The sequence below is a fragment of the Serinus canaria genome, chromosome 5 (assembly GCF_022539315.1).
Source record: "Serinus canaria isolate serCan28SL12 chromosome 5, serCan2020, whole genome shotgun sequence".
Taxonomy (NCBI): Eukaryota; Metazoa; Chordata; class Aves; order Passeriformes; family Fringillidae; genus Serinus; species Serinus canaria.
In genome coordinates, this window is record NC_066319.1 from 59,553,402 (window position 1) to 59,566,456 (window position 13,055).

At 43.5% G+C, this 13,055-nt stretch overlaps 1 protein-coding gene across 3 annotated transcripts in view; it reads left to right on the forward strand.

Annotated features, from left to right (window-relative positions):
* The window catches only part of DDHD1 (DDHD domain containing 1), a 63,813-nt gene that overhangs the window by 17,219 nt on the left and 33,539 nt on the right, over positions 1–13,055 (forward strand). The window contains exons 3-5 of one of the 3 annotated variants that reach the window (XM_050974991.1): positions 282–383; positions 7,416–7,544; positions 9,458–9,605. In XM_050974991.1, the coding sequence (XP_050830948.1) occupies positions 282–383; positions 7,416–7,544; positions 9,458–9,605 (379 nt within the window). The remainder of the gene's footprint in view (positions 1–281; positions 384–7,415; positions 7,545–9,457; positions 9,606–13,055) is intronic. The other 2 variants (XM_018907062.3, XM_050974992.1) reach the window with 2 other exon arrangements.

Consider the following 13,055-nt stretch of genomic DNA (forward strand, 5'->3'; position numbering starts at 1 on the left):
TGTACCAAGGAGGGTGGCTCTGGTGACACCATGTCCCACTGCCTCTGATGCCTTTAGCTCTGTTGTGATGTCATAACTGGTGTGAAGAGGGAAAAAATTGAGTTTGGGACCTGACACTTCTACAAAATCTGTTGCTTTTTAAAATATATATATACATTTTAGTTCTTTCTAGAAAATGTGACTTCTTTTTCTTTTTTTCCTAAAACTGGTGATACTAATGAAAAAAAAAATGACACCCCTTTTAAAAATTTTACTTTGAAGCTCAGTGTTTTTACTTTTAGTTCTCTACTACCTCCCTCCCTTCTCCCTCCCTTCTTTGTTCAAATGGAGAGGATATAAGGAGAAATCAGATGCTGCATGTCTTAAGAGAAAGCATTCCCAAGGTACAGTAATTGGAGATTTCTTTTTTTTTTTTTTTTTTTTTAATTTTTTTTGTAGTGCTCCTGGCTTAGGAAGCTTTAAATTCTAGTTTGCTTGTCTCAGTTAAATGTTAGATTTACATGCTTCGGGTTTTTTGAGCTGTATCCATGGAATTTCCTTCCAAGGGGAAGGAAAAAGCATCCTAAAGCTTAGAGGAAAAGTAGAAGTGTTGTGAGTCTTAGAGAGAAGTAGATGCTCCTAGTGCCATGCAGTAATTCTTATTAGAATTGTTTGTGGCTGATGAAAACTGTGAACATTTGTTTCTTGCATTTTTTGGTGTGATTTGGCTTTTTCAATAAAATAAAAGGGATTTTTTTAGGATTGCAGCAGGCCTGGGATGAGATGAATTCTGGAACAGAGGCTTCCTTCCAGATAGTGTTTTGTTTGCTGCTTTCTTTTGGATAATAATCTTTAATTTTAAGTTATAATTCATTTTTTCTGCAGCTTTGGGATGAAATGAGTCCCTGGCCATGTGCTGGCAAAGGGGAAGCTGTGTGGATTATAGCTCAAGGCTGCTGAGCTGCAGAAACCAGCCCTGACCTTTGCAGCAGCTTGATGTCCTGCAAATTTATTTCAGAAAGTGGGGGGAGTTCTTACAGGAGCCATTAATGATTGCAGAAAGCTCCAAAGTTCTTGGCACTGGGCTCTCTCTGCCTCCACTAAAGCCAGGAGTGATTAAACTTTCACTGACTTCTAAAACCCTTTAATTTAAAATGTAAATGCACATGGTAGCTCTGGAGTTGTTCTTGTCATACCTTGTATTCCTGTAGCTCCTGGGGATGTTGTGAACTCTGGAGAATTTATTTTGACATGCATAAATGTTTGCCTTTTGACTTCCTTTAATTATTTTTTTTTATGTGATTGGGTCCAAATGGAAAATGCCAGAAATCAAAATGTTTTGCAGTAAACATTTTCCTGCCTCTTCTCACACAAGGAACCCAAGTCTGTTAAAGGTGAATCATTGTAATTCAAGCAATAAGAAAGGACTTCTGCCTTTGCTTTTGTAAATTGAAATTCTCAAATTATGTTGTGCATTTTTTTTCCCTCTCAAATCATGCTCAGTTGTGGTAATGAATGTGCTCAAATTTTTAAAAAAATGGAAATTAGGTGGTTGTGTGACAAACAGTGACAGTGATGAATTGAGAGGTGGTGAAGTGCAATGCAAAAATGACAGCCATGTGAGACATTTTTAATTAAGAGCCTTTTTAATGACTTTTTTAAAAAAAATAAATAAGAAAATGTTTTTAAATCTACAGGTTTATGTAGCAGAACCTGAGATTCATTTCAGAAGGAACAACAGCAGCCAAATTATGTTCTCAGCTCCCTGTACCATGTGTCAGCCTTTTGTGTGGCACCTGCTGCTTGCAAGACAGATTCATTTAAAAATCCTTGGAGTGAAAAAAAAAAGCAGGCAGGAGAGGTTTTGAGACAGTCTGTGTCCCTCCTCTGGTGTCTATCCTGGCTGGAATGACAGTGCCTTTGTCCTTGGAGGCAGTGTCAGCCCTGAGCACTTCAAAGATCTTTTCCCTGGATTGATTTTGACTTGAGCACCATCAGACTCTGGGGAGAAAAGATCCACCCTGTGCTTTGCTCTTGGCAGGTGGATGAAAGCATCAAGTAGAGAAGCAGGGATTTAGGTATTTGTTGAGATAAGGCACGAAATGATGACACAGACACTGCTGCTCTCGAGGGGAACAAAAAAAGAGAACCTTTATTTTCTGACTCCAACATTTATAGTTTTCCAAAGGTGACAGTGGATTGGAGGGTGACAGTGCCACCTCTCCAATGCCACTGGACAGACCAAGGGTCCATCAATTCTCTCCACCTCCATGAAAGAATGCAAAACATAGGTTATTTACAGAATTGTGTGTGAGAAAGTTTGTTGAAAGAATATAAACATCAGAAGGCTTTACAAAGTTTTACAAAATCAGGGCGACAGGTATTGAGCATGTATTTATATTTTCTTTATTAAACACCTTAAAAAGGTGTTTCATTGTGAGCAGGGGGGCCCAGGAGGTGCTCAGCTCCTCAGGCTGGGAGGATGTTTCCATGTGCACATCCCTGCCATGAGCAAAGCCCAGTGCAGGGTTTCTGCTCCTCTGGTATTCTCCATTTCTTTGACTCAAGGTGAGTCAAAAGCCTCCCTGAAATCAGGTTCTACAAGGCTTTAGGAATATCTGGTCTGTGTTTTATGGTTCATTTTTTGTATTTCAACTTTTTAGGGATTTTTTTTCCCCTCAGGGTTCATCTCTCTTGGTGAAACTGGATTTTGTTTGATAGCTACCACTGATTTCTTCAGCTGAAAGAAATCCTTTCCTGATCCCATCTTCCATCTCCAGCAGGGCTGAGCTTTTCACATGCTCACACTGTAGGAGTCTGTCTTGGTGGGTGTTCCTGACAAATGTTTTATTTCTAAGTTCTGGCTAAAAAGAACCCAAAATTTGGCCTCATCTCCAAGGACTTGGCCTTGAATCCCTGACTAAAATCCCAGAAGGGCTTGGGCTGGAAGGGACCTTAAATCCCATCTCATTCCACACCTTCCACTGCCCCAGGCTGCTCCAAACCCCATCCAACCTGGCTTTGGACACTTCCAGGGATCCAGGGACAGCCACAGCTTCTCTGGGCAACCTCAGGGCCTCCCCACCCTGAGTGAGGAATTTCTTCTTTAAATCTAATCTAAATCTCTCTTCCTTTAGTTTAGAATTCTTCTTCTTGTCCTTTCTCTATCTCCCCATGCAAAAAGTTGTTCCCCCTCTTTTAAAATCCCCTCCAAGTTCTTGGAGGCTGCTGCAAGGTCTCCCCAGATCCTTCTCTTCTCCAGAAAAGTGTGCAGGGCTTTTCTGCATCTGGGGAAGATGCACCTGCAGAGGGATGTCTGTGGGAATGCTGTCAGTGCCAGGGAAGTGCCATGTGGGAACAAATCCATGAGAGGTCAGGGCCAGAGGGAGATTTCTGACCCTGTGGATTTATGGACAGTCAGATCTCAGTGAAGCTCAGCACCATCCCAGCCTGGTACCCTGCAGAGACCCCTCAGGTGTGGAATTTGTGCTCCTGGAGGATTCAGAGGGATGAGCAAGAAGAGATTCCCCTGTGCCTGTCCTGCTGCCCCATCTGAATTCTGTACCTGGGCTCCCTCAGGCTGTGACACACCCTGGTGGCTCCCTGACACCTGGGACACCCCAGCTGCCACTCTGAGCCCCTCTGGAGCTTCACAGGACAGTCCTTCTGTCAATCCTGTCCTCTCCTCATCCTCAGGAAGCATCACTTTCCCTTCCTCAGGCTCAGCTTCAAACCAGCAGTGTCAGTCTGGCAAATCCCTTGCCTGCAAAGCACACTTGGAATATTTTTATTTTTTTTAGGATGTTTCTTTTCAGACTGCTGTCAAATCCTCCCCAAAGACACATTTTTGTGTTCCCTGGCTCACTATGAACACCCCCTGGGGCTGTCAGCAGCAGAAGCTCCTCTTGGTTGAGCTCTCAAGGGTTTTAATAATCTTTTCACTGTCAAATAATCACAGAATCAAATCCCAGAAATATTTAGGTTGGAAGGGGCCTTAAAGCCCATCTCATTCCAGCCTCCTGCCATGGATTGGGACATCTCCCACTAGTCCAGGTTGCTCCAAGCCCCGTCCAGCCTGAGGCAAAAGGTTTGTGGATATCACATCCAGGCTTTGAGGATGAAGAGACATCACAGGGTTTATAGAAAATAAAAATGAAGAATATTACCAAAGATTTTTTTTGGGGAAAAAAAAAGGCAAAAAATGCTCCAAAGTAAAACAGGGAATGTGTTGGTAAGCAAAACTTTCTGAGAGAATCAAAATGAATGTAAATATGTCAATTAAAATTGCAAAATGTATTACCTTACTAGCAAATTTGGTAGATTTTCTGGAAAGCTTTGTCCATATCCTTCTTCTGGTTCCTTCCACTTCTAAAAAACTCCTGATATGCTGTGGCTAAAGGAAAATTGGGAAGCAAGGATCAACACATGAATGGTTTGTTTTGTTCTGTTTCTGTGTGGAAAGGAAGAGTTCCAGGAGTTTCCAAGTGCTGTAAGAAATTGATCTGAGCTTGAGCAGGATTGGTCCTGCTGAAGGTCACTGCCACTTCCAGGTGGTGTTTTGTTAACAGTACACCACATTTTTAAGGCTGTCTTTTGAAAGTGCTACTAAATATGGAGAGAAATGGTGCTGAATATTCCCTGGAATCCCAGGATGGTTTGGGTTGGAAGGGACCTTAAAGCTCATCCAGTGCCACCCTGTGCCATGGCAGGGACACCTCCCACTGTCCAGCCTGGCCTTGGGCACTGCCAGGGATCCAGGGGCAGCCACAGCTGCTCTGAGCACCCTGTGCCAGGGCCTCCCCACCCTCACAGGGAAGAATTTCTTCCCAATATCCAACCTAAACCTACTCTTTTCCAGTTAAAAGCCATTCCCTGTGTCCTGTCCCTCCATCCCTTGTCCCCAGTCCCTCTCCAGCTCTCCTGGAGCCCCTTCAGGCACTGGAAGGAGCTTTGTGTCAAGTTTTATCTCCTTTTTTTTTTCTCCAGGATCAGGATTAAATGCTCAAGATGATATTTCTTGTTGGGACTGAGATGTTTATCAGTTCTTATCTCTGTCACAGTCTCACAAACCCTGAGTTCTGCAGCACTCCACTCTAACAAACTAAAAATGGAGCCCCATCTCTCTCTCTGAGGCCTTTTAAGGATAAACTCTCCAATTAAGAAATGACACCTCAATTATTTTCACTTTTAACCCAGTAACCAACAACCATGGCTGCCATGGGGACTTTTTAATCCAATTACACAAAACCACCCAGACCCATGGAGAAGAAGGTGAAGAAGGAGCAGCCTCCACCCTGAAACCTCCATCCTGTTTTATATCTATTGCTATATTCTAAACCCCAAACTCTGAGTTTCCCACCCTGTGGTATCACACACTTCTATCCAAACCCCACACCCACAACCCCAGCTCTGTCATTCCATTCTGGAAGCTTCTCCAGGGCCTCAGGTCAGTGCAGTGTTCTCTTGGGGGTCAGGGCCTGGCAGCACAGAAAGTCTGGAATTCTCAGCATCCAGAGCTCCAACAGCTCTGAGCTCTCCCTGGATCCTTTTCTTCTGCTCTCCCCCTGCTCTCTGCTGGTGACATTTCTCTGGATGCAGCCCTGGGCACATTTGGCCTCCAGACACACATGGCTGGGTCCTGTTGATCTTCTCATCCACCAGCACCCCCAAATCCTCCTCCTTGGGGCTGCTCTCAATCCATTCTCCCTCCAGCCTGGATTTGTGCTTGGGATTGCCCTGACCAGGTGCAGAACCTCACACTTGGCCCTGCTGAACTTCATTTGAAATACTTTGGTGCTTCCACATCTTGTTTATATTGATGTTCCTTCCACATCCATGAACAGCATAAAAGTGAGGAATTTGTTCTTCCCAAGTGGGAAAATTACTGCAGGGTAGGGAAAAGCTATTTGTTCCTTTATGTTCCTTCTAATAGAGAGGTGGGCTCGATTCCAGAAGGAATTTGAGGATCACTCCACCACAATCTGCTGCTTGTCCAGAGATTCAACCATGTCTCTTCCTCTTCTTTTTTTTGGATGTTGAGCACAACACCCTCCAAAGGCATCAAACTTCCACCTCTCCTCTGCCAGCTTCCCCAGGATCATTCTCTCAGAGGGCTTTTGCAGAATGCAGATGGAACAATTCCTGAGCACCTCCTGGCCAGACCATCTCTGCTCTTCAAAGCCAGGCTTATTTCTTTCCTCTTCCTGCTCTGCCAGTGGAAAACAACGATGTAATTCCAGTTATTTTGGTGAATCAGTTGTTTACCACAACACAAGGGTTAATCCTCTCTTAATCCCCGTGTTCCTTACAGATTTTGTTTTTCCTCAGTCTGTGTCAAGTCTGTCTGCTTTGGCAAAGAAAAAAAAAATTGGCAGAGGAAGGTCACAACATCTGGCTGAGCCTGGCTGGTTTGTGCTGTAGTAGAGTTAAAATGGGAGGTTGTGATGGCTCAGGCTTTCTCAGAATGTTTTTAGAAGTGTATAAAAAATTCATTTGGGTGATTCAAGGAGGAGACAGGTTAGAGCTCTTCTTGCTATGGAAAAAACAACCCCAAAATAGCCCCTCTGGGTGTTTTCCATGACTTTGGACTGCCCAGCAAGAGCAGTGACAGATAAATCACCATTTCTTTGGTCTCTGGGCTATTGCTGTTGTCAGCTCTGCAAATGCTCTGCAACCCACATTCAATGAGACCTCAGCAGCAAATTTTGGTGAAATCCAAATTATTGTAACCCAGCTGTGGCACTGCTTGGCTCCTGCAAGCCTCAAGCCTGAGATGATTTTGGTTTGCATCACAACGTGCCTGTTGTTCAAGCCTGACAGTCAGGCTGTGTGTCATGAGGTCGGGCTCAGAGCTCAATCAGTTCCAAATCTGGAAAAACACAATCAGTGCACAGCAAAAACCCAACCACCAGAGCTCTTAGTGGCTTTTCAAAGAGCTGCATTCTCTTCTGTGCCAGAAATTGCCCATTCAGAGGCTCATTGAGCTGCATTTCCAGCTCTGAGATATTTCTGAAAGGGGAGAAATGCAAGGGAGCCTCTGTGTTAGAGCAGAGTGTGGGAGAGGGGGCTGAAATTCCACATTTTAGTGGTGAAAATATCTGGGGCAGCCACCTGCTCATCACACCCACCTCTAGTGCTTCAGGATCCATTACCCTGCCCCCTTTAAGGGAATGTTTTGGGTACTTCCCACCCCAAAATGAGGGTGGGAGGGGAATTTTGTGAAGTGTCCTCGCAGGTGATCTTCAAACTTCTGCTTGTCCTGCTCAGGTTAAACCCAGCTGTAAAAATTCCTCAAGGTAAGAAAGAACACAAATTTAGGCATAATGACCTCTAGATTTTAACCTGAGTGAAAATCACCCTTCTTTTTCTCTTTGTTTTTAGGGTTTTTTCCCCTCTTCTCCACCTAAATTCAATTTATTTATTCCTTTTTGCTGCAGCCATTCATAGTCTAAAGCTGAGCCGTAACCATGTGGACTGGCACAGTGTGGATGAGGTGTATCTGTACAGTGATGCCACAACATCCAAAATTGCAAGGACTGTCACACAAAAGTTGGGGTTTTCCAAAGGTAAATCTCCCCCAGACTTTGTAAAGAATATTTTAAATGCCAGCATTTGATTTTTGTTGCTTTAACTCCAAAAGGATATTTCAGGTATGAGTAGCCCACTTTGGCCATTGCATTTTTTTACTTTATATGAGTATTCTAAGTCCTTAGCTTGTGTAAATAATTGTAATGTGAATATTTTTAAATTTTATTCTATTTGGATGTGAATATTTTTAATTTTTATTTTATTTACATTACAGATTTAATTTATTATATTTCAATTTTATGCCATATTTTGAAGGGTTTGGATGCAGCAGTTAGCACTACATAACAAATACATGAAAATATTACAGTGGCAGAGTCCAGAAGCTAAAATTAGAACTAAATTAGAATTCAATGTAAAATTAAGATTATTCCTGTAATAATATAAGGATTACAATTTCTTTTGCAACCTTAATTTTACTGCTGGGTACTTAGATATTGTAATGCTTTCTTTAAATCCATGACCATACCTTCCCTCTCCCCACCTCCATCCAGCCTTTTTTTCTGTTCATGAACTGACAGGAAAGGGTATTTAGACAGAAATTATTTCCAGCAGAAATTCAGGCTTATTTAAACTCAACACTCCCAGTCAGGCATCAAAGCTGGGAGGGTTGGAAGAGAGGGGGGAAGTGTCTCAAAAAAAAGCAGATTATTGCCAGCCTAGAAAATGGGAATTTGTCCTGTACAGGACACCAGAACAAGAACCTGCACCTCTGGTTTGTTCCTTGAAGAGACCAGGTCACAGGTGTGACTTTATTCTGCATCCTCTGCCCTGTAATTAATGCCCTCTTACCCCCCAGGACTCCTGGGTGAGCACTTAATTAATGTTTCCTTAATGAATAATATCATTCAGTGCTTCAGTTCCAGAAGAAATGAACTAATTTATCCAGAACACCATTGGGATGATGTGTAATAAATAATGAGATCTGTCCCAAACAATTTGTGGGGGAGAAATATCAAAGAGAAGCTCACTTAGTAAACAAAACCTGTCCTGGGTAAAAAATGCCCTCAGTGGGTTTGGGGTGTTTTCCTCCTCTTTAAAACCAAAATAAGCTGTTAGTTCCAGTTTTTGAGGCCAGCACTGGTGCCTGGTGTGGTCCCCTGAGTGTCACTAGAGGGGGGTGGAGGCACATTGTGCCCATGGGTTTGTCAGCACAGCAGGGAGAAAATGCCCACATTTACCCTGGGGAATTGGGTTTGGGTTTGGTCACTGAGCTGAAGAACCAGGGGAGAATTTCAGGTTGGATCAGCTCTAAATAATACAATTATTCCCTATCAAAATGATAAAGTTTAAAGGTTTTCAACCAGCTCTTTCAATTGGGGTGCATCAAGTGACAACACTTAATCACTTATGTGGCCAGGTCATTTCCAAGCTGTGGGAGTAAGATGGAGACAGCAGGAATTTCATTGATTGAGACACCCAGGAAAAGGTTCTGTGCTGTAAAAGTGGGTGCAGTTACACAGCTGTTTTCTGAAGAGCTGTTCTTCAGAAGGTGCCTGAAATTAATTCCCTTTGCAGTGGAAATGGCTATTGATATCACCTGGCTGCTCAGATCTTTCAGGGCTTTAAAAGAGCCTATATTTAAAAATATAGTCACTTTTATTATGGCAGAATATAATTAATTGGAGGGGGTTTCATTTGCCATCAGAATCCTGGAATTCCTTGGTTTGTGATAAGGCAGGGTGTTGGCTTTAAAATAAATCCCTTTGGGATATCTTTGTACTGTACACACTCACATATTTAAAAATAGATGCTAATCCTTGAATTTTATGATTCTCTATTATATAATCTGATTTTCAATGTGTTGGCCTGAGAAAAGCCAAGCTCCTGTCAGCAGAGGAGAGCACTGCACCTGGCAGGATGTCACTGATGTGGGACAATGTTCTTTCTGCAGCTTCAAGCAGTGGGACAAGGCTACACAGGGGTTATGTCGAAGAAGCCACGTTAGAAGACAAGCCACCCCAAACCAGCCACATTGTGTTTGTTGTGCATGGCATTGGGCAGAAAATGGACCAAGGAAGGATCATCAAAAACACAGCCATGTGAGTGCTTTGGAGTGTTTGGAGCAGCCTTAATGTGAGTGACAGCAGAGCCTTTGGTTTGGGGTGAATCTCTGCCTGTTTTCCTTCTCCTCTTCTCCTGAGTCATTAATCTTTGTGCTGTGGGCACACTGGTTTTTATGTTAATTGGGATGTGTGGATTTAGGGAGAGCAGCTGTGAGCCAGAAGAGCAAAGATTTATTCTGATTTTATCACCAACACTTGTGACTTTTGGGGAAATGGTGAAGAGGATGTAGCCTCAAGTTGTACCAGGGGAGGTTCAGCTTGGACCTCAGCAGGAATTTCTCCATGAAATGGTTGTTAAGCATTGGAAGGGGCTGCCCAGGGAGGTTTGTGTTTGCTGGGAATGTCCCCACAAAGGCAGGAATGATGAATGTGACTCCATATTCACAGAAGGCTAACTTATGACTGTAGAATACTATATTATATTAAAGGATACAGAAAGGATATTTACTCAATGCTAAAAAGTTACTAATGATAACTCCTGACTCTTCTCAGAGTCTTGACACAGCTTGGCCCCAGCTGGCCAAAGAGTGAAAACAACTCCCAGCAGAAACCAATGAAACACAATCTCCAAACACATTCCACATGTGAGCACAACACAGGAGAAGCAAATGACATAAGAATTGTTCTCCTTTTCTCTGAGACTTCTCAGCTTCCCAGGAGAAAATTTCTTCACCCAGGATTTATTTCAGAGAACGTGAATGCCACACAGGGAGGTTTGGAGTGCCCATCCCTGGAGGTGTCCAAGGAGGTGGCAGTCAGTGCTCTGGGCTGGTGACAAGGTGGGGATTGGACTTGCTGACCTTGGAGGTCTTTTCCAGCCTGAAGGATTCTGTGTGAAATCCTGGCTGCTGTGGTTGGTGGCTTTGCTGAGCAGGGAGAGGTTCCTCATGTGGGGAATGTTGTTCCTCAGTGGTACTTGGGTGAATTCAGTGTGTAACAACTGGGAAGGAGCTGAGCAGAACATTTTTGATTAAGGGGCATGGGAAAGTTAATTTTGGAGTAGAATCTCTCAGAGCTGGGAGTTGGGATGGTGGGCAAGCAAATTGCATCCTGTAAAAGAGGGGGAATGGGGAGACACAGGAATGTTGTCATTCCTAGCAGGACAGGATGGTTGAAGCTGTTGCTGTGGGACTGCTCATGGAGTTCTGTGCACAGAGCCTGGCTGAAAAGCAAAATGTGACCAAAGAGGCTGTGGAATCTCTTCACTGAATGTCTTTCGGTTTGCAGATGGCTCTTGGGAATGATTTTTCCCAGAGCTGTGGCTGCTCCATTCCTGGGAGTGTTCAAGGCCAAGGTGGGGCTCTGGTTTAGTGGGTGGCATCCTCCTTCATGCCAGGGGTTGGAACTTCATGTTCTTTAAGTCCTCTCCAACCCAAAGCAATCTGTGATTTGATGCACCTGAAAAGATGGTTTTGAATCTTAGAAAAATGATCAAGTCCTGATGGCAGCTGTGTGGGGGACAAGGTGGCCCTGAGGAATCCCTCATTAGCTGGAAGAGGAGGCTGAAAAGGTGTTAATTACAGATCTGGATGGTTCAATAGGTGTGTCCCAAACAGCTCCAGGTTCCCTCAGCACTGACAAACCCAGCTGGGATTTTGTGGTGGGAGTTTTGTCACCCTCCCTTTGTCACTCTGGGTCAGTGCTTGTGTGCTCTGTGCCATTGTGTCATCAGCCTCTTGTGTCCCCACAGCTCTTGGTGCCACTCCAGCCTCCTCTAGGGTGCCAAGGTAAACCTTTTGATGTCACTTGTGTGTCATTTGTCATCTCAGAGCTCCAACCTGCAGCTCCCCAGCCCCTTTCCTGCCACTTCACAGCTCTGTTAGTCAGGTTTGAGAGCCAGCAATCCAAAGCTGAGAGAAAAAGGATCCACAGCCCTTGGCTCAGAGTTAGTCACCAAAATAAATGTAAAATCTTCCATTTCTGTGGGATGGAATTACACAGAATGCAGATAGCCTCAGTATAAGCTGCTGCTTTAACAGTGACCAGAAATAAAGCTTCAGCCTTGGAATCATTGAATTTTTCTGCTTTCTCTTTCTCCCTCCTCCATTTTCCAGATACAGGGGTTATATGGGTGGATTAACTTCAGCTCAGGTCACAGTGCAGAAAGGTTCATTCCATAAGTCCTGCTCTAATTGGCAGCACAGCATGTGAAATACTTTCTCAAAAAGGGACACAAGACTTTATGTGCTTCAGTAAATCTCACTCAAGTCCTCAAGAAATACCAGACAGCATTGCATAGCCTTTTAAAATGCTAATTATTGGCATAAATTGTGCATTCTGCACAAAAATTGCAAATTAAAGCATCATTTTAGATTGAAGTATTTTTATTTTTTCTATTCCTTTTTTTTTTTTTTTTCAAATAACAACTTAAAACTTATCAGTGAGGAACATCCCATATGTTGCAGGGAGAGATTTCAGGAGGAATGTCTGCCAAGCTCTCACAAGCCATACTGGCACTTTCTGTTAGCACCTTCATCCATGAGATTTGTGTTTGGTTTTTGGGGTGGTTTTTTACAAGCTTTTCCATTAGGGACACACTGGTGCCTTTTGAAAAAGATAATTATTAAGGAAAACTATTTTTTGACCATTCACTCTTTCAAATCAAAACTAAGGAGAGAAGATGTCAGTGGGGTTTTTTTTTTTTTTGCCTGTTAAATGCACATTTTTTAGTAGGAAACCTGCAGCTGGACCCCACCAGAGCTCATTTGACTCACTCTGTCCTCAGGTTGCCACCTTGGGAAGAAGCTGGTGCAGCTCCCAGGATGCTGCTGCATCATTAGGCAGATCCTGCTGGTTGCAGAGCTGGAAACAGACCCCTTGTCCAGGGAAATTCCAAATTATCCGTGCTAATTTCATTAAGGACTGGAGCTCAACCTCCTCATTAGCCTGGCTGGATGCTGTGGTTGCAGGGTGTCCTGTGAGTGGGTAAATGGAAAAGATGCATCTTAGGGATGCTTGGATGAGCAGGTCTGTGGTGGATGTGACATAATTCTGTTTTTTCTCTGTGTAGTTAAACACATTTATTATCTAAATGTAGCACAGCAGCTGGTGCAACAAGCTGCTCCTGTCAGCTCTGATATTCCCTGGGAGCTTGTCTGGGAAGAGACAGTCCCTCCTCCAGGATGGAACAGAGATTCAGCTGCCCCAGCACGAGCTCTGAGCTGTGTTGGTACCCCAGGGGTGGTTCTTTAAGGGAGAAGGCTTTATCATCTGTATTTCTGCCTAATACCAAGCAAGGTATTATGGCAGAATGTACTTAATTGGAGGGGGTTTATTTGCCATCAGAATCCTGGAATTCCTTGGTTTGTGATAAGGCAGAGTGTTGGCTTTAAAATAAATCCCTTTGGGATGTCTTTGTACTGTACACACTCACATATTGTTATTTGGAATGGATTTTTTCCCCCATGGAAGTTGATCTGTGGTTTT